We start from the raw sequence: 22,329 nt of genomic DNA, 5'->3' as shown, positions 1-22,329 counted from the left end.
ATTTGTGGCCAAAGACAGCCCAGCTTAAATCCCAGTTATACTATTCAATATACAACTTTGATAAGGTTAAACTTTACACCTCCCTTTTCTAACCTGTAAAGTAATATCTCTTTTTTTCCTGTGAAGAATAAATTTGATAATAAATGTAAATATACCTAGCATCAGACATGACCTAGTGAATCAGTCCCTTAATGTTAATTCCATCCCTAGAAAACGTTTTAATTTAAAAAGAAATGTTTTAGGCTGGATGTATAACTTACCAGATTAGGAAATTTAAACTCATAAAAAAATCTATCAAATCAGAGAGCTAACTATTAATTAGGAGTCTCCTTTATCTACTACGCAGATACAATCAACATACATGTGCCATCTAATTTAGCAGCCATAAGCTGCCACCTATGGCTATGGAGCCCCTGAAATGTTCCTAATCTGAATTGAGATGTGCTATAATACACTAGTATAAGGCTTAGAACAAAAAATGTAAAATATTTCACTAATCATTTTTACAACTGAGTACATTTGAATTAGTGATTGTTTTACCTAAAATATATTACTAATGTTAATTTTACCTATTTCTTGCTGTTGTTTGTGGCTACTGGAAAAAGTAAATTTGGTTATGTAGCTCACATAATATTTCTAAAGGACAGTGCTAGTATATATAGCTGTTCTCTAATGAGTGTCTGAAAAAACAAATTTGGTGGGTGCTTTTGGAATTATACCTGTAGCTCATCCCACTAAACATAGTCTTTGGAAATTAAAATACACAATGAATAAAAATAGGTAAATATTAAAAGTGTTGAAGAGAGAATACTATGAGAAAAATAAAAGTTCAGTATAAAATTGCTAATGGTGGTGTTGAACATGAAAAACACATTGTCCTCAATGACATTCATAGTGTACACTCTTAATAGGGTAATATTTTTTGTTATAGCTACTACAGGGAAAGCATTCATCCATGCTGGAAGCTGAAGTTTATTATCTCAACTTCATTGGAGGTACAAGGTATTTATTAATGAAATCTAAGTTTCCTATCCTTACCAATTCATCCTATTAGGGGCATTATGGGACTGTCAGCTAGACAGCTTTAATTTATTCAAAGAACGGAAGAGCAGGAAGCAACGTTTCTTATTTCCCACACCCCCAAAAAAAATACCCTCATGGATAATTTTTATTTGACCAGAAATATTTTAATCATGTGAGCACTTAATAAGGTACAAATAATTATGTGCAATTACATGATAATTACTCTCAACATAATTATCATGCCAGTGCAGCTTTGTTAGAAATAATCAGATGGTTACTAGTGAACTGCAAATTAATTGATAACAGGACATTTATAATTGTAAATGATCATGATTACCTTGGAGTATGAGCACATTAGAAATGTGAGTAGGATGATAGAAGGATCAGGGACATTCATTTAACAGAAATGTCATAGAATAAGTAAGATTAGATTGTAAATCTACTTGACTCAGTTCCAACCTAAAGGATGTTCTGTGTCTGCTATTTGCAGATTGTTTGGTCATATTTCATTGAATATATACACAGCCTATTTTGGGTTAGTCTACCAATCAGAAATTTTCTTCCTGTGTGCACCATCTGTGTTGTAGTCTGACTGTATTTATAGGTATCTTAGTAACAAATTATACTTTTAGAGTAGACAATAACAGAATATCTACACAAAAAAAAATATACAGATGCCAAGAGGTAAAACTTTCTTAAGATCACACAGACAATGAGTGATGGACCTATAGAATTTCAATTTTCCTCATTTCCAGTCTAGACCTGTATTAAATTAACGTGGCACAAACCTAGTTTCCTCATGGACTGCTTCAGAACATTGTCATACTTCCCCTCAAATACATATTTAATAATTGATTCAAACCTAACATAGATCTCTATTTTAATGCCATCCTAAACATTAATATCTGAGAATGTATTGGTTTGATGTTAATTACAATATTTTTCCAAATTACACTAATATGAACATGAATCTATTAAGGCAAACACTACTTTCTGTGGCAGACTGCCTATCACACTTTGTGAAGCACTCTTCCTATTTCATATTCCAATGTATGTAAGAATGTTTCTATAGTTCTTTGAGTTTAATATGGCTTAGAATAGCACTCTTCACTTTAGAAAACAAAAAAAGTATGCACCTTTGTGTAGAGCAATGTATTATATATTAACTCAATTCATAGACATATGTGTTACAGCCTTGGCCCTTGAGAAGCTCAAAGCTCTCATAGAGTATAAAAGCCTTACACAAATATATTCAACACCAGACAGCATGAAATGCATGCTGAGAAAACAGTGCATCCTGCTACAGAATTTCACAGGTCCTAGCTAACATTCCAGGATGAAGTGAATGGTAATGACTTCTAAAATATGGGAGAAATAAGCTGGGGCTTGAAGGGTATTCAAGTTTAGGAATGTGGAGTAAGGATATGTAAGGTAGAAAAAAATTTTAAAATCCAGATGATACAGAAAACAAAAAAAGCAAAGCAATTGTGATAGTCAAATTTTATGCATTACCTTGGCTAGGCTATAGGACCAAGTAGTTTGGTAAAATACTAGCCTTGATATTGCTGTGAAAGTATTTTGTTGGGATTAACATCTATTATCAATTGAGTTTAAGTAAAGGAGATTATACTCCTTAATGTGGGTGATCTTTATCCAATCAGTTGAAGGCCTTAAGTGTAAAAACTGAAGTTTCCTGGAAATACACACACACACACACACACACACACACACACACACATGCACACGCACAATCCTATTAGTTCTGCTTCTCTGAAAAGTCCTGGCCGATAGAGCTTATTAAGATAAAAGTAGCCAAACACAAGAGCAAAGAAAAATGACTGGAAGTTAGATTGAACAAGACAGCACAGCATGCTGAATAGCACGCTAAAGAATTCAGATGTAATCCCAGCACTTTGGGAGGCCGAGGCAGGTGGATCACGAGGTCAAGAGATCGAGACCATCCTGGTCAACATGGTGAAACCCCGTCTCTACTAAAAATACAAAAAATTAGCTGGGCATGGTGGCGCGTGCCTGTAATCCCAGCTACTCAGGAGGCTGAGGCAGGAGAATTGCCTGAACGCAGGAGGCAGAAGTTGCGGTGAGCCGAGATCGCGCCATTGCACTCCAGCCTGGGTAATAAGAGCGAAACTCCATCTCAAAAAAAAAAAGAAAAAAGAATTCAGATGTTTGGAGGAATTCAGGGAGAAGCCACAGAAAGAGTGTTGAGCAGAGGAGCAAAAACAATCCAAGAAGTGGACTGGGGAGACAGCAAGCCAGTAGTATTTCTCATGGGTCAGAGCAAAAGATATTAGATGTTGCGAAACCAGGTAGAATGTTATTAGCAATATTTAATTGCTAACCTTCCCAACTCAATGAAATCTATGAAAATCACATTGAAAATGTTGAATTCCATCCTGTAATAAAATGATATGATAATAAAATCACACATTTTTACCTCTACCTTTGATTTAAGAGCTCTTTGAAGAAAACACTTGGGTTTAGCAACTCTTGCTTTAAACTTTTGTTTTCATGATTCCTTAATGGATACACAGTCTAGTGTTACCACCTCTCCTGCTTTCATGCGCATTTCTTCAACTATTTGACTTACAAGGAAGTAGACCCCAAATGACCTTTATTAAAAAAATTCTGTCTGACTCCTGAGTGATTTTTTTTTACTTTTATATTTCCGCATGCTTTTACATGTGTCCATACGTTTTCTTGGGTACAAAGATCACTCTGTTGATTTTCTACTGACTTCCATTTGACAGGAAAGTTGTTTCTTGAAATTTTCTTACAAATTCAGAGAGTTCCAATTTCTGGATGCTGACCATGAAGTGATGTTTATTTCTTGCATTACTTGTGCTAGTATAGTTTCTTTATTTCATATTTAAGTTGGTTTTTAAAGCAATTAATCTCCTAAGCTATATCAAATATCTTAAAATATCAACACTGAAGTTAAAAAGCAAAACTAAAAGGGATAATATTGGTCCAGTTTGCTTTTGGCATATCATGCTAATCTGCTGATGCTTTTTCTTAAATCAGTGTTATACTAATTACCATCATTAGCAAATATCTTCTATTATGTTGGCCATATGTTCATACCAATAGAACTATTTACTTAGCACTGTTAAATTCATATTTTAAATTTAAATATATATTTTCCACTTGTCTTAATGAGTAGACTCAAGGAAGCCACAGATTTGCCATGCTGGTTATATTTTTCTAATATATATAACAATAGATATATATTTTTACTATTAAAACAGAACCCAATCTTAGATATGTCATCCAAAACAACCATAGTACCGCAAAGTGGTATAGATATTCTATTTAGGAAACTCATTAATAAGAAAGTATTAGATGCTTTGTTTGTATTCTGCTATTCCTTACTGGGACAGTGGTAGAAAGTATATCACATCAAGCCCTGACAAATACTCATCCTGTAAAAGACATCTCCCTACTGTTGAAGAATCTGCTCATCCTAGAAGGCCTGTCATTGGCTACACAATTAGTGTGTGTTCTCTGTGATTTCAGGAAGCATGACAAGTACTTGTGAATGGAAGCTATAAGGCAGTGCACTTAGACTCAACATATAGAGTCATTTCTACCAAAGAGGTTACAAAATGATGCTTCAATAGTTCGGCTTTTTTTCAGATACATGCAATTAACCATATTTTCAGGTAACTTGAGTTCATGAGATTTACTTTAAAGATAAATGGGCTGGAAAGAGGGCAGATAATCTTCTCCTGACTCTACTAACTACTTTCTTTACATTGAATTTTATGCCATGTTATCTGCTTGCCTGTAATATCACTGCCCTCTCTCTGTGACTTTTAGCTTTAGTCTGACCACTCTCTGCTCATTCTGTCTGTATGATCAGATCAGGTTGGGATGCTGTGACATATCCAACATACCTGTTAGCCAGAGCTCTTGCCAAGTCACTTATTAAGGATCACAGTCCTTTGGGGCCACTGGTTCATTACATCATGGTGAGATTAAGTCATGTGGTATCAAGCACCAGTTACTACTCAAGCTCAATCCTCTGCATGGCATCGAGGAAGCCTCCGTCTCTGACTTTCTGCTTCAAACCTTTCCCCATATTCTTAATTTTATTTTCTCAGCTTTCTTATATGGAGTTTACAATCTAATAAGATAAATCAAATTTCTATACAAACATAAACAGTTTCAGGCCATTTGAAATCATATCATAACAATGGACCAAAGTGCTACAGAATTTCTCAGACTTTTTTCCTGGTTGAAAGAAGAGAAATTACTAAGGAGATGGATTGTAAAGTGGGACATGAAGGATTAGTGATTGCCATGTTTAGGAAAAACAAGTTAGGATATTCTAGACAGGGACTCCTATAAAAAAGAAATCCAAGATCATAAAGACAAGGAAAGCTATCTGCAGAAGGTTAGGAGACTAACGAACATTTTCAAATTTCCTAAAATAGGACAGTGAACGTAGACGGTATCTTTTATGACACATTCAATACAGATATTGTTTTATAAATTAAATAAATTTCTTATACATATTTCTATAGATCAAATATTTTCGTGCCCTGCAAATTCAAATTCTGAAATCCTAATCACCAATGTGATAGTGATATAGTTTGAATATTTGTCCCCACCCAATTATTATGTTGAATTGTAAACCCCAGTGTTGGAGAAGGGGCCTGGTGGGAGAAGACTGGATCATGGGGGAGGATCCCTCATGGCTTGGTGCTGTCCTTACAATAATGAGTCTCCAGACACAGTTGTTCGAAAGTGTGTGGCACTTCACCATTCTCTTGCTTCTCCTTTCACCATGTGACATGCCTGCTTCTGCTTTGCCTCCTGCCATGAGTGAAAGCTCCCTGAAGCCTCTCCAGAAGCTGAGCAGATGCCACTGCCATACTTATACCACCTGCAGAACCGCGAGTCAATTAAACCAATTTTTAAAATAAATTTCCCAGTCTTAGATACTCCTTTCTGGCAACAAAAGAAACTATTAGGCAGTAAGGCCTTTGGTAGATGATTAGATCATGAGGGTGAAACCCTCTTGAAGGAGATTAGTGACCTCATCAAAGAGACTCAGAAGAGTTCTCTCATCCCTTCCACCCTGTGAGAACTTAGAGAGGAGAAGGCTGGCTATGAACCAGTAGGTGAGCCCTCATCAGACATCCAATTTGCCAGCTCCTTGATCTTGAAAATTCCAGCCTCCAGAATTTTGAGAAATAAATGTCTATTGCTGATAAGCCACCCAGTCTTGGTATGCTGTTAGAGAAGCATGAATGAACTAAGGCATATATATGCATATTTATAAGAAAATAAATGGCCTAGTTTTCTTATACACTTCCATCTAGGGGTATTACAATTTTACAATCAGTTGTTCAATCTGAATGAACAACTATAGTCTTGTTTCCACAGAAAAGACAGCAAGTGATATATTCTGCAGAAACCAGGTTGCTGCCCCTTCTCCCCTAAAAATAAAAACAAATGAATGTGGGTTTTATTATTCCCTTATTCAACCACTTGCCAAATAAGTTCAGGCTCTGCGACACTCGTTATCAGCTGATGGTGCTTGTAAAATGTGCTAGAGGGATGCAAAAACTTTTTACCTCAAGATCTGTACACGTCTACCTGACTCTCATGGCCTATTTGACAATAAAATAAAACAACAATAATAGCGATGATAGCTAACCTCTTTGAGAATTTTTTTTCCAGATTCTATTTTTTAACATGCATATGCATAATTTGACTTAATTATTTTTTTCATTTAGTTTTTTTCAAATTTCCTCTCTTCAAGTTCAAGTTAACTGGATTTTAGATTTAATTTTTATAATAACCCTATGAGGTAAACTACTTTTATTATTTCTATTTAACAAATGAGGAATCAGAGGGTTCAAGTCAGACCAAATTATAAGAGGAAGGAAGTAGCTGAGTTGAGCTTTGAACATCCCAAAGATTTTCTCTACATCATACTTGTCATACTATAACCAATTTCAGCTATTCTTCACATTGATCCAACTCCCAGGAATATTTAATCTATCCCTTTCTATTCATTAACAGTTTGATATCCCCACCAAAAGAAGCTCTGCCCAAGATAAATAAACCATTAAAATACATATTTCAATAAAAACTGAGATTAAGTACTGTGGAAATTCTGAGGAAGGAGTGTTTAATTCTGCATATAAATTCTAATACAGATAAATTATACTATAGGATGAAAAATAATTGATCATTCAGATTCCCAGAAGCTCTATACACTGGCTTCTCACCATTCTGTATGTCTTGGCTAAAGTCCATCAACCAGCTAGTACCATCCCTAATTAGCAACTGAGTAGATTATGCCTATGTTGACATTTCTCTTCAAGCCAAATGGTCTGTTTGCTCAGTTGATCACTGTGCCCTTGTTAGGAGTTCTTAACCCATCAAAATCATATTTGATGAGTCTGGCAAAGTACTCAACTGTATTTGTGTTCTCTTACATTCTAAAGCTAATCATTGAGAATTTCAACCATCCTTCTGATGAACTGAAAAGCCCCAATTTAGACATCCAAACAAACCAATCTTCTGTGTGATGACTGATATCAGCACAAACACAATCTACCAAGTTACGAATCACTGATAGTTGTTCTGATCTGTAGTGCCAATAATGTCTGTCGCATAAGCTTAAAATGTCAATCATCTTTGCCTTTCTTCTCTTTTGGCCCCTATATGCCATCAGGAACCAAGTACTGTTTTCACTTTCACAATCTCTCTTTCTCATTGTCTCTTTTCCAATTCCTTTTCCTCTACTCCAATTCTGGTTTTTAGTACTTCCTGCTTGGTGTATTTAAATAGCCTTCTTACTTGGCCCTCCAGTGTCAGTCTCCTGCAATCTGCTATACACAGCAGCTGGAGCAGATGTCCTGATAGACATCAACCACTCACGTCCTTTTGACGTTCAGAAATTTTTAAAACTCCCTACCATCCTCAAAAAGAACGTCTGTGTACTTAGCCAAGTATTTAATGGCTTTTATGGGCTGGCATACTTTCAACCAATTTTCTTTTTTTTTCTTTTTTATTTCAATTGTTTTTGGGATACACGTAGCTTTTGGTTACATGGATAAGTTCTTCAGTAGTGATTGCTGGGCTTTTGGTGCACCCATCACCCTAGCAATGACCACTGTACCCAGTATGTAGTCTTATATCCTTCACCCCTATGGCACCCTTTCCCTCAAGTCCCCAAAGACCGTTAAATCATTCTTATGCCTTTGCATCCACAAAGCTTGGCTCCCATTATAAGTGAGAATATATAATACTTGGTTTTCCATTCCTGAGTTACTTCACTTTGAATAATGGCCTCCAGCTCCATCCAAGTTGCTTCAAAAGACATTATCTTGTTTCTTTTTGTGGATGAGTAGTATTCCATGGTGTATATGCCTCATTTTCTTTATCCACTCATTGTTTTGCAACCAATTTTCTAATCATTCTCAATAAATTTGATATACTTAAAAGAGAAAGATCAACTTACAATAAAACTTGACTTAATAAACAGCTTTCCCCTGGATGCAGTAGAGCAGTGGTTCTCAAACATTCGGCTCCATTAGAATCACCTGAAGTGCTTGCTGAAACAAGATTCTAAGTGGGGGCTCCAGAAATTTCTGATTCAGGAGGTTAGGAATAAAGCCTGAGACTGTGTTTCTGACAAGTTTCTTGGTGCTCCTGGTCCAAGGACAAATGGTCTAGACTAGAACACCATAGAACCAATGGTCTAGACTAGAACCCAACAGACAATATTAATACCAAGCATACCAAGAGCTCAGTGTATACTATTCAGTAAGTAACTCAAGTAAATACAGTATACACATGACCTTCTCTTGTCTTTTGTAGTTTTTAATGTGACTGGAGACTGTGTTTTGCTCATAACTATGAGCAGATTCTAACAGTGAGTGTACTTAGCTGAGCTTTGGGATGTGTCATTCAGAATATCTCTAAGTTTGGCCTAGGATCTCAATCATACAGGTAGAATATAGACGATAAAGTCCTACTGACTTTTTTTTTAACCTTTTTTTTTTTTAGCTATTGGAAGTAGCTCTACTTTTTCCAATAATTAAAGCAATGACTGTTCACCATTCAAATATTTCAGAATATACAAAAATAAAGTTTAGAATTTCCAAGTCTGTAATTTCATTCCCTTAGTTCTTGAACCTGGTATTAATTTCACATTCTTTTCTTTTTCATACAAAAGACAGACAAAAATGCAGAGATGTGGAGTTATAAAAATGGGATCACATATTACATCCTGTTTTATGACTGCTTTTGTCCTCTGAAAATATAATGGCATTTTTCCAAGTCAATACATGTAGACCTACCTTATCATTATTTAGAGCTATTTGAACATTTTTTTGTAAGACCAAATCATTTTTATATCTCTGTCCTTTTCCCGGTGGACCTTTAGGTGCATGGTTTTTGTATGTAATCAAAAATGCTACAATGAACATTTGTTTACATATGGCTTTGTATTTATGAAGAATTCCCATCTTACAGAAATTTAACTTTTTAAAGAAACATATCTTTCTCTACTATAGTTATTTGATTTGAATCAGTCTGATGAAGTCCTTCTTTAAAAGTTAAAAAATTCTGTATTTTCATATAGTATATTTCTATGTATACTATATGAAATATATATTTAAATACATTGCTATATTTAAATTTCAGAGGAATGCATTTTTGTTTGAAGTGGTATTGATCTAAGTGTTAAAATACACATTTTTTTCAGTATTTGCTGAGTTACCAATCCATATTACAATTCATTTTATATGACATTTAATATCTACTTAAATTTATAACTATGGTTTGTTCTATTTCTAATGATCTATCTATATCTGCATACGTTTTTACTGACCCTACATTTTAAAATATTTTGGCTTTTACATTCACATTACATCTAGTAAAGTCTCCCATTCCCTCTTTCACAAGGTTCTGTTCACTTCCTGTATTTCTCTACCCAATTTTTTCTCCAAATCAAATTTAGGTTCAGTAAGTTCTGCCTTTAACTAAGCAAAAACAAAAACAGAAAAATTGTAGAGTTTTTACTTAAACTTCAATAAACTTATAGATTAATATGGGCACATCTGGCATCCTTGGAAGGACAGGACTTCCCTTTTAGGAGGAGAGTGTGTTTACTTTTCAATCAAGCATTTGTTTACAACATTTAGTAAATGGTAATACGTTTTTTTCATGTAGGTCTTGATATTTTAAGTCTACTTCTAGTTTTTTTTGTTTCTCCTGTAAATATATTATTTTTCTTACTTTTTAAAATTCTTACAAGTATTAGCTTGTTACTAGTTTTATTTATCTTATCTCTCATCATGCTAGTAAACTCATTAGTTCTAAAACCTTTTAATTATAAAACTTTGTTGAAGAACCCAAATACAATCTGAAAATGGTAGTATTTGTCATTTCCCATTATTTATTCTTAACTGTTTTCATTTTATCAACGATAATCTTCAGAGCCTTGTTGACTAAGGGCATTGACAGAATTTCTGTTCTTTCTCTAACTTTGAACAGAAACAGTTTTACTGTTTACAGTGAATTGTGATATTCACTACCATTTTTCATGACATCTTTGATAATAACTTTAGAGTTTCTTGTATTATTCCTAGTGTTCTAAGAATGTTACTGGGGAATGTCTATTTGATTTTTATCAAAAGGCTTTAAACATCTTTCAAGATAGAGATATGGAATATCTTATTTATCTTGTTAATGTATTATAAGGAATTATGTTAATGGACCTCTTAATACTGAATTCTTCTTGCATTTGTAGAATAAAGAGACTTGGTAAGTGTATATCTTTTTTTTAACATAATGATGTCTGTGATTCAATGATATTTACATGAGTAAAAATAAGGAACACGGTCTACAATTTTTGTTACTGGTACTTCTTATAGCCTTTCTAAAATTTGACAATATAACTTATATTAGCCTCTCAAAACATGAACTTTAAATAAGGTAGAAAGTGTTCCCTGTTACTTTTAGTTTTAAATTCTGAAACATTTTAAATCACTTAGTAATAATTTGTTTCTTGAGCTTCAAAACTTAACTATGAAGCCATCAGAATCTATGTATTTTGCAGCACTGAAGGTAAATCTAAGACTATGTTTTTTATTTGCTGTCTCTTGGCAATTCATTTAAGCAGGAAATTTTTCTTTTCCTGAAAAAACAAAGTGGTTCTTGCTTTTTCGAAGCAAATAACCAATTCTACATCTATAACAAGCACTAATGATTTTGAAAATTTATTAAATACATATGGTCCCATCTCCTTTAAATTTAATATTATATATTTATGAGCTTCTCATTTAGTCAGAAACAATACAGCTTTGTTGATTTTACAAGTCTTTTCAAATATGGGGTATTTTTAATTCTATATATTTTGTATGTAAACAAGTCATTAATTTCTACTTTTAAATCACTACTCAGTTTTTACTATTTTATTTTGTTTTAGAATGTTCTTTTAGCCTCTCAAGTCAAATGTTTAGATTATTTAATTTCAGTCTTTTATATCTAAAAATGATGCATTTACATTTTTAAAAATCACTCTCAGTAAACATCTGACTATATATTAGAATACTGAATAATTATTTCCTGTGACTTTTAAAAAAGATAGTTCATAGTATAATTGATTTCCTCTTAAACACAAAAGCCATTTACAAGTCTCTTTGTTTAATTTTAATTTCCTAGTAGTTCATACTTTTGGTCCTTGCTAATTTATAATTTTATTGCTTTTTAATTCGATATCATAACCTACAAGATTTTTAATACTTTAAGTTTGAAATTTCCTTTAGATATATTATATGATTAAATTTCATAAACATTCCAAAAACATTTTTGAAACAATATACAGTCTACATTTGTAAAGTATAACTTCCCAACCATGGAGACAGGGTTTTAAATGTTTTAAAAATTAGCTGGGCATGGTGTTGTGTGTCTATAGTCCTAGCTGGGCATGGTGTTGTGTGTCTATAGTCCTAGCTGGGCATGGTGTTGTGTGCCTATAGTCCTAGCTGGGCATGGTGTTTCGTTTTCCTATGCTGCCTGGTCTGTTGAATGCTCGGCCTTAAGTGATCCTCCTGCTTTGGGGATTACCGCCATAAGGCACCATGCCCGGTATTGAAATAAACCTTAAATGAATTATAATATTCAAACCAGAGGTTCTCAAATGAGGAAAGGGAAACATCATATATCATTAGAAGCCAAATGGAAATATCAAAATGGGCCAGGGTAAAAATAAATAAGATTTTGTTCAAATTTTTAAATTTATTTTTAGTCATCATATTAACTTTATTTTATAATTAAAATGATATTAAATGACAAGGTAAAAAGTTTATGGTTATCAAAGCATTGGTATGAGCTTAAAATTGTGGAAAATATTACATCATTTGTGTGGGATTGTTTTGACTAGTCCAATCCTGGGAGATATATTAAAATTTCCCAGTCTGGCAATAGTCTTATCAATTTAATCTTGAATGTTTATGTTTCCAACTCATCATAATGTGTGTTTTTCAGTACACAAAATTTTAATGCTATTACATCTTGTTTAATGGTGATTTTTTTTAAGAAAAATATAGCTCTATATGCCATCTAGTTATTTATTATTTGAAGTGTATTTTAATCATGGTATTGTTACCTGTTACTTTTTGATTTTTGGTGATGGTTGTGATGGGAGGTTCTGTCATATTTTTGCACATCCATTCATTCCATAAGTTGGCAATCATTTTTGAATCATATGTCCAATCATGTCAGGAGCTGCAGATATAATAGTGAAAAACTTTCTAACTACTTTGTCCCATTTATAAAAAAGTCTTCTTTTAAATGGCATGGAATTGTTTTATACTTTTTAAGCCAATGTAAGAATGTTTTATAATTTAAGATTCAATTTACCTACTTATTATAATGTTCATATATATTTTAAATCTATTTTTATTACACCTATGTAAGATGTATACAACATATTGATATACATATACGTAGTGAAATGATTACTACCATTGAACTACATTCTATCACATATTGCTTGTTTGTTTATATGTTCTTATTGTTTCATTCTTCCAAATTTTTACTCTACTATAGAAGCTTTTTTTTTCTTATTATTTATTATTTGCCATTCTCTTGCCATTAAGGAGCTATTCATCTTGTTTCTATTTCTCTGTTGGTAATCTTTAAATATATAACCATGTGTTTCTCCATCAGTCTCAATAATTAAATATATTGATGTTTCTCCATCAGTCTCAATAATTAAATCGTGTCTAAGAGCTCCCCTTTCAGGAACAAGGCTAGGCATATACAAGCCTCTATGTCTTCAGTGATTCCCTTATACCACATGGCATTCACCACGATATACACACGGTACCTAGCTTCTCTTGAAATAAGCTACAATTTACTTTTAGACAAAAATGATTGCACTATGGTCCTTCCAGTTGAGGATTCTTTTTTAACCATTTCGTTAATATTTCATAACTTACATTATCAATAATAATTTAATTATAATATATTTTATTGAACTCATTACTCTCTCTTTTTTTTTTTTTGGATGGAGTTTTGCTCTTGTTGCCCAGGCTGGAGTGCAATGGCGTGATCTTGGCTCACTGCAACCTCTGCCTCGCAGGTTCAAGTGATTCTCCGGACAGCCTCCTGAGTAGCTGGGATTACAGGCATGCACCATCATGCTTAGCTAATTTTATGTTTTTAGTAGAGGCAAGGTTTCTCCATGTTTATCAGGTTGGTCTTGAACGCCTTACCTCAGGTGATCTGCCTGCCTTAGGCTCCCAAAGTGCAAGCATTACAGGCATGAGTCACCGGGCCTAGCCTGAACTCATTACTCTCAGGTTACCAAATTTGGCTGAGTAACAGGTCACCTGGGGAACTTATTAAAAATACAGACTACTGGGACCTATCTCAGGTTTATACTCTCATAATCTCTCAGTTTGGACTCCAGGAACCAGCATTTAAAGTATCCTTGGCATGGCCGGGCGCGGTGGCTCAAGCCTGTAATCCCAGCACTTTGGGGGGCCGAGGCGGGTGGATCACGAGGTCAAGAGATTGAGACCATCTTGGTCAACATGGTGAAACCCCGTCTCTACTAAAAATACAAAAAATTAACTGGACATCGTGGCGCGTGCCTGTAATCCCAAGTACTCAGGAGGCTGAGGCAGAAGAATTGCCTGAACCCAAGAGGCAGAGGTTGCGGTGAGCCGAGATTGCACCATTGCACTCCAGCCTGGGTAACAAGAGTGAAACTCCATCTCACAAAAAATAAATAAATAAAATAAAGTATCCTTGGCAGAATTCCCTTGCTTGTTATCTTTTCACTTTTTGATAATAACTATTATAAAAAATAATAAATAACCAAAAAATATCATAACAGGTGTGAGGCGAGATCTCACTGTGATTTTGATTTGCATTTTTTTTTCTTTTCTGGGAGGCAGGCAGGCAGGGAGGATTGCTAATGTTGAGCAATCATTTCGTGACAAGGGAACCCTTAAGCATTGTTGATGGGATATAAATAGATATTATGAATTATAATAAATGTATAATGATACATTTACAAAACAGTATGAAGATTCTTCAGAAAGTTAAAAGTAGAATAGTCATATGACCCAGCAACTCCACTTCTGGGTATATACCCAAAAGAAATAAAATAGCCCTCTCGAGGAGACAGCTGAACTCCCATTTTCATTATAGTGTTATTCATAACAGCCCTGACATTGAAGAGAAAGAAACTGTGATACATACATCACAGTTGTGGTATACATAAAATATAGCATATAATATTAAGAGTAACATATAATAATATTCCACATAGCTGAACATTTTTTAGTCTTAAAAAAGAAAATTCTGTCAGTTACAACATCAAGGAGACTGGAGGACATTATTATGCAAAATGAAGTAAGCCAGGCACAGAAAGACAAATACTGTATGATCTCACCTATATGTGGAATCCAAAAGAGTTGAACTCATAGAAACAGAAAATACAATGGTGGCAGGGTGTGGGGGTAGCAGGGAGATTTTGGTCAAAAGGCACTAACTTTCAGTTATAAGAGGAATAATTTCAGGATACCTAATGTATAGCATGGTGACTATAGTTAATAACAATGTATTGTATACTTAAAATTTGCAAAGAGAGTACATCTTAAGTATTCTCACCACAACATAGAAGGTAACTGTGAGGTGATGAAGATGTTAACTAATTTGATTGTGGTAATCATTTCACAATGTACACATATGTAAAAATAATCAAATTGTATACCTTGAATGCACACAATTTTTATTTTTCAATTATTCTTCTATTAAAGTTGGGGAAAAATGTTTTCTTAGGTGATGTTAATGCAACCTGCCCAGGGTCAGTCTTGTAGCAGCATTTGTGACCCATATTTCTTGCACCCATCCTCATACTCATTTGTGATATATTTTGACTCATTTTTATTTTAGCTACAGTACATCTTTGTTTCCTCCTACTATCGCTTAAAAGAAAAATAACAGTACATTTGCAGAATACTTTGAGTCCCTTCATGTATCAAAATGCACATTTTTCCCTCAAACACAAGGAAACTGTGTCTGGTAAAAGAATACTAGGATTGCAACCCTTTTTATTCACAGTTATGAAAAAAACATTGCATTGTCCACTAACATTTTGTGTGGTAGATGAGAAACTGAATAACAGTCAAATTCTCTTTTCCTTGAAGGTAACCAATTTGTTTTCTGTGTCATCTTTTGTATAAATTTTCTCTTTACCTTGGAATTCAAAAACTTTATCATGGTATGTCTAAAAGATTTTATTTTCATTAATCTTCACCAGTCTGTGGTGAGTTCATTTCATGTGAAGGCTTTAAGAATTAGGTTCAGCTTAGAAGAAATGGTAACCTATCATTTTTCTTCCTTCTTCACATCTGTTCTCCATTTCTAAAACTCTTTTTTATTAACTATGAGATGAACTCCAAGACCTAGCCTACATGTGTCATCTTCTCTCTTATTAAATCTCTTTTTTACTTATAGTTATGCAAATTTTCTTAGCCTTCCAGTTAATTAATTTGGTTTCCAGTAACATCCATTCTGATATTTACTATCTCTACTGAAGTGTATACTTTGTTGTTGATTTTTTATCCTCAAGCAATTTCTCTTTTTTCTTTAATTTTGCTTTCCTTTTTTCTTTTTTAATTTTATTTATTTCAATAGTTTTGGGGGTACAGGTGATTTTGTTACATGGATAAGTTCTTTAGTGGTGATTTCTGGGATTTTGGTATACTCATTGCCCAAGAAGTGTACATTGTAACCAATATGTAGTCTTTTATCCCCCATCCACCTCCCACCCTTCCCCCGAGTCCCCAAAGTCCATTACATCATTTTTATACTTATGCATTCTAATAGCTTAGCTCTCACTTTTAGTTCTTTAAGGAATCTCCATAATGTTTTACATAGTGGTTGTACTAGTTTACATTCTCACCAGCAGGGTAAAAGGGTTCCCTTTTCACCACATCCATGCCAACATCTATTATTTTTTGATTTTTGAATAATAATCATTCCCACTTGTGTGAGATGGTATCGCATTGTGGTTTTATTTTGCATTTCCCTGATAACTAGCGATGTGAAGCATTTTTTCATATGCTTGTTGACTGTATATCTTCATTTGTGAATTGTCTATTCATGTCCTTTGCTCACATTTTGATGGGATTTCTTTTTTTTTTTTTGTTCTCCTTGCAGATTCTGGATATTTTAGTCCTTTGTCAGATGCACAGTTTGCAAATATTTTCTCCCATTTTGTGGGTTGTCTGTTTACTTGCTGATTATTTCTTTGGCTGTGAAGAAGCTTTTTATTTTGGTTTTTCTTGCATTTGCTTTGGGGTCCTTAGTCATGAATTATTTCCCTAAGCCAATGCCTAGACGAGTTTTCCTGATGTTATCTTCTAGAATTTCTATGGTTTCATGTCTTAGATTTAAGTCTTTGATGTATCTTGAGTTGATCTGTGTATAAGGTGAGAGATGAGGATCTAACTTCATTCCTCTACATGTGGCTTGCCAGTTTTTCCCGCACCATTTATTGAATAGGGTGTCCTTTCCCCACTTTATGTTTTTGTATGCTTTGTCAAGGATCAGTTGGCTATGAGTATTTGGCTTTATTTCAGGGTTCTCTATTCTGTTCCATTGGTCTAATTGCCTATTTTTATACCAGTACCACGCTATTTTGGTAACTGTAGCCTTGTAGTATAATTTGAGATACAGTCTTGTTCTGTTGCTCGGGCTGGGGTACAGTGGCATGATCGTGGCTCACTGCAACCTCCGCCTCCTGGCTTCAAGCTAGCCTTCCACCTCAGCCTCCAGAGTAGCTGGGACTATACATGTGTACTACCATGCCCAACTAATTTTTGTATATTTTGTAGAGACAGGGTTTCCTTACATTGCCCAGGCTGGTCACAAACTCCTGGACTCAAGCCATCCACCCATCTCTGCTTCCCAAAGTGCTGGGATTACAGGCCTGAGCCACCACGCACAGCCCTGTTTTCTTATTGTTTATTTTATTTGATAAATGTGATATCCTCCTGCGTATGACAGGAAATTTCCATATCATTATTGTTCTCTCTTATATTCAACTTTAGATTTTCTCCACACATTTGGGGTTATGGGCTTCGACAGGTGACATGGCCAGAAGAATAGCAAGAGCATCTTTCTACATTTCCTAAGTTTGACACATACTATGGAGTCAATAAACAGGTCAGAACAGCTCCTCCACTTTTCAATGGCACAATGATAGCTCTGGAGACTCCTTAAGATTTAAGGTAGATGAATGGGGAGCCTTATGGGTTTTCCAATTGTGGGACAGAGCTTTCCTTCCTATATTATTTGATAGGTAGTTGGGAGAAAGGTCAAAAACAAACCATAAAAACAGAAAACAAAACCTGCTTAAATTTTCATCGTGGTCAATTTCTTGACAATAACAGGATTCTGTTATCTTTTAAAAATATAAGTATGCATTCATGTGCATAAATGAGAACATTCATAAGAAATATTTTTTCAATAAATGAACAGAACTCTGAACAAAAATGAGTTGATTCTTGATCAGATGGAAACCTCATGTTGATAAACAAAAATGAGTAATTCAAGTACAAATATAGTTGAAATCATAATGTGTTGAAATGGATATAATGCATATAGGAAAACTACACTAAATTATGTGCTATTTTATTATCATTCACACCTATACTAAATTCAGTTTGAAGTTTGGATTCTCACTGAAAAAGAATAAAACCAAATATTAAGAAATTAAAAAGATACAATTTTAACAAACATAAGATCAATACCTTGTGTAAAATGGCAGTGGTTTTACCTTAATTTGGGGATGCAAACATTCTAATCAATCAATTTATGTCAAAGAACCGAGACAGATTATCCCAGGTTTCTTTTAAAAGAGATTAATCGAGTTGACCTAAGTAGTTTATCTGATTACTGTCATGGAAGAAAACTGCACCCATCAAAAGAGCAAGAAGCAGAAATTCCTCAAATATAATATATACAAATCTCACAATTTGTAACTTAACTATACTGGCTCCTAGTATTTGATGTTCTTACTATGAAACATATTTAAGGTATGTCTTCTGTCCTCATTATACTTAGAGTCCTCTTTCTACCTCTCATTTCAATCAGTCTTTTTCCAGAACTGGGAAGTCCTCCTTGCTCTGGTTTTACCTGGAAAAATATCATGGACCAGTCTTACTCCAACATTCATGATAACTGGAGTTCATGTCAAAAGTGAAGTAATTCTTGACACCTCTCTCTGCCTCTGCTGACACACCAGTCATACAACAGGCTGGTTCCTTGTACCTCCTGTGTATTTCTCAAATCTCTCTCTACCTCCACTGCCCCCACTCTACCACAAGCCACCCCAATCCTGATAAGCTCTCTCTGCTTCCTCTACGCATGCTTCATGAAGCACTAAAATTATCTTTTTAAAAGATCTGGTGATGACATTTATCTACATATAACATTTCAATAACCTTCCATTTATTTTCTTATAATAAAGCCCAGAAATCTTACCATGGCCTAAAAATGCATGTTCCAGCCCCTTCTTCCTTTCTATCCTCATCCTCCAGCATCCCCTTGCTTCAGCCACAATGACTTTCTCATCTGGAAAATTTCAATGGTTTCGGCTTCCTGTACCTCCTCGGATACTATCCCTTCGAAACGAAAAGAATTCTGCCCTATTTGCCTAGCGAAGACCTACTTGTCCGAGAGGCCGCCATCATTGATTCCCCTTTTACTCACTCATAGCTCTTGGTATTCACTTTAACCACTGAACACAACCATAAGTAAACAAAAGTATGATTAGTTATTTAGCTTCTACTCCCCCAACTCAGAACATAAGCTCTAGGCAAAAGGGATTATGCCTTCTCATTTACCCTGTAACCTAGGGATCTAGCAGAGCCTTGTGTATAGAAGAAAGTTGTTCAATACATATTGACTGAATTTATGAGCCAAATGTGAAGAATGGAAATCAAGGGGAGTTGCAAACTGAAAAATATACACCCATATACATTCCTGAACCACCTGAGAAGCACTCAACAAATGACAACAGATGCCAATCCCTCGCTGAGGAAATTTAAGAGACCTTTGCTTTGGTGTGGAAACATTGCTAGAGCTGTGTGATGACACAAACATAGGTGATCAGACTGATGATTTTGAGAGATGCAGCAATAACAAGTAACAATTGAGAACTTACTAGGTGTTAGATGTCACGCAGTTGATGTGGAATCTATCACTTATTCCACATCATAAATAACTGTGAGCAGTATTATAATCTCCATTTTGAAATTGTTGAAACTAAGGCTCAGGAAAGTTATTTGGTTCACCTGAAATCATAGCAAAACTAATATAAGGCTATCCAGGACATGAAGTTTAGTCTGACTCTGAATTCTTATAGCTCTTAACCAGTACACCACATTCTCTCCTGATTTTGCCACCAGCTTATGTTTGACCCTGGCCAAAAGACCTCTCCGGCTTAGTTCGCAATTGGTTTTTCAGTAAAATTATGGTTTTAGTCCAGGTGACCACCAAACTGCATTCCACCTCCAACATTAAAAAGAATGCATATTTATAGATTCATAAAAGGATCACACTGAGACTGACATTCAATGATATAAATTTTAAAATTATAATTTAGTAACATGTTCTTCCCAGTCTACTTTAGCTTTTCCATAAGCAAATTAGGAAAATATACATTTTACTAGACTATTATCTCTCAAGCCATTTTATTAATATCAGCATAAGAAATCAGGAAGACAGGGAACACAAAGCGAAGGAAAAGAATTTGGGTGAGCTTTGGAGCACAATGACAAGAAGAAAGAAAAGGCCGTTTTCTAATTTTCAAATCACAAAGCCAGCCCAGGCAGGTGGTCCAGGTTTAAACAGAAATGAGGGCAAGGTTTGTCAAAGGATTAAAGCAAATGTCAAAAAAAAAAATCAACTTGTGTCAAATTGACCTTATTATTCAGATAAAGAAAAAGACAATAGTGGGACAAACATAATCCATTCAAACATAGCTTTAAAAATAAAATAAGGTATGTTAATGGCTGCTTATGTATCTCAAATTCTGTAAATCATCTGCAAAAATACACACACATATACACACCTCACACACGCACAAACATATATATGGCCCACCTCACACAGTAAGGTGCTGCAACAGTCCTCAGGTAAAGCAGTGAAGGGGAATGCTCGAAATGCTTGACAGATAGATAATCCATTTAATATAAAGTCTGCAGGGCAGGAAAATGAGATAGCTTTCATGGCAACCATCTCAAAACCAACCTTCTGATACCTTTTGTGTCCTTTCCCAATTCTCGGAGACCCTGCAATTCTTTCCTAATGTTCAGGTTGAACTGGCTTTTGTGTCACCTTTTGAAAAGCTTGAAAAAGATCCCAATATAGGTCAGAATAAGTAGGTAATTTACGCTTAACAATTTTGTATTCTGCTTTGATATTGTTAAAATATTAAGAAAGTTCATAAGGAAGAGTTTGGGGCACAGATATTGCAAGCTTCAGGGATATGTTGGGACTTACTATTTTCTTTTAAAAATGCAAAAAATATTTAAGAGAACAGTGTATTCATAATGAAAAAAGATTCTGGACAAAATTATACAGTATGATTCTGGTACATCAATCTTACGCAACTCTCCCTCAGATCAGATCCTATCTTGTGTTGCAAACTGAAAGCCTGTGGGTCAAATCTGGCTCACAGGTTATGTCCTGTCTAGCCCACCAATGATACTTACATTGACTACGCTTTAAAAAGAATGTTTAATTAGTTCTAACATTTTTAAAGCTAGAGATTTCACTCTTCCAAAAACAAAACAAGAAAATAAAGACAAACAGATTTCATATTTTTCTCCGGAAATCGAAAATCTAAAAACAATGGGTTCTCTTTCCTAAATGACAAGAGTGAGTTAATGCTCACCAGCAGTGCGTGCTGCATGTTTTCTGGACTTCTTCTATCCAGGCTCAAAAACTCATATATTCTGTAACTACTCTGATTCTCATATTTAAGAAACCTGCTACTGCTTATGAATGCTGCTGATGTGGACATATTCACTGCCTTGTATCAGTGACGATTCCCTCCATTGAGCCTCAGTTCTTTTCAGATGCGGAAGAGGAAAGAATAAGAGGATGACTTGCCCAACCATTTTCATCTAACAGGTAAGCATTTTACAATGGTTGCCCTTAGTACAGCAGCTGAATGTGTCCACTATAATTCTTTTGCCAGTAGTTGAAACCACAACCACATTCATTTGGTAAGAAATTGTTAAATCAAAGCTTTTATTTCTTACACATATTTTATGAAACATTGGGTATGTTTGTACTGAAATAACGATGGACAAATAATGAAGGATGGTAGACTTTTGGAAACATATCTATACATCTCACATTAATACTTTTGGGGAAAAAATTCACCTTCTAGTTCTTTTGTTACAAGTTTTTTTTTTTTTTATTCTGGAACATAAAATTTGGTGTGTCACTTTGCCACCCTGTCCTATTTACCAGGGTTTAAAAGGCCCTTGAAGCATTTTCATTTTCCATATGCACAGCCTATGCAAAATTAAAGAACTTATGTATGAAATCCTGGCAACTTCTACTAATTTGAATTCAAAAACTAGTCTTTGTAATTTAGGGTTTGAGGTTGAGGCTCCACCCTAATTTAAAATTAATGCAATTATCCTTCTTCATTTGGGATTCTTTTCATTCATTTAGATAGATTTCTGAGAATAATTTTTTGTGTGTGCCAATTCATCCATGTTT

The 22,329-nt window shown here is 34.6% G+C and overlaps 1 protein-coding gene across 9 annotated transcripts in view; it reads right to left on the bottom strand.

Moving 5' to 3' along the window:
• The window catches only part of CNTN4 (contactin 4), a 994,033-nt gene that overhangs the window by 912,491 nt on the left and 59,213 nt on the right, over positions 1-22,329 (bottom strand). The window contains exon 2 of one of the 9 annotated variants that reach the window (XM_078351515.1): positions 12,677-12,795. The exons of the other annotated variants lie outside the window; for them this stretch is intronic. Within the exon in view, the coding sequence (XP_078207641.1) occupies positions 12,677-12,764 (88 nt within the window). The 5' untranslated portion in view covers positions 12,765-12,795. The remainder of the gene's footprint in view (positions 1-12,676; positions 12,796-22,329) is intronic. 9 annotated transcript variants of the gene reach the window in all.

Source organism: Callithrix jacchus, chromosome 15, assembly GCF_049354715.1.
Source record: "Callithrix jacchus isolate 240 chromosome 15, calJac240_pri, whole genome shotgun sequence".
Classification (NCBI taxonomy): Eukaryota; Metazoa; Chordata; class Mammalia; order Primates; family Cebidae; genus Callithrix; species Callithrix jacchus.
This window is presented reverse-complemented; position numbering and strand designations above follow the sequence as displayed.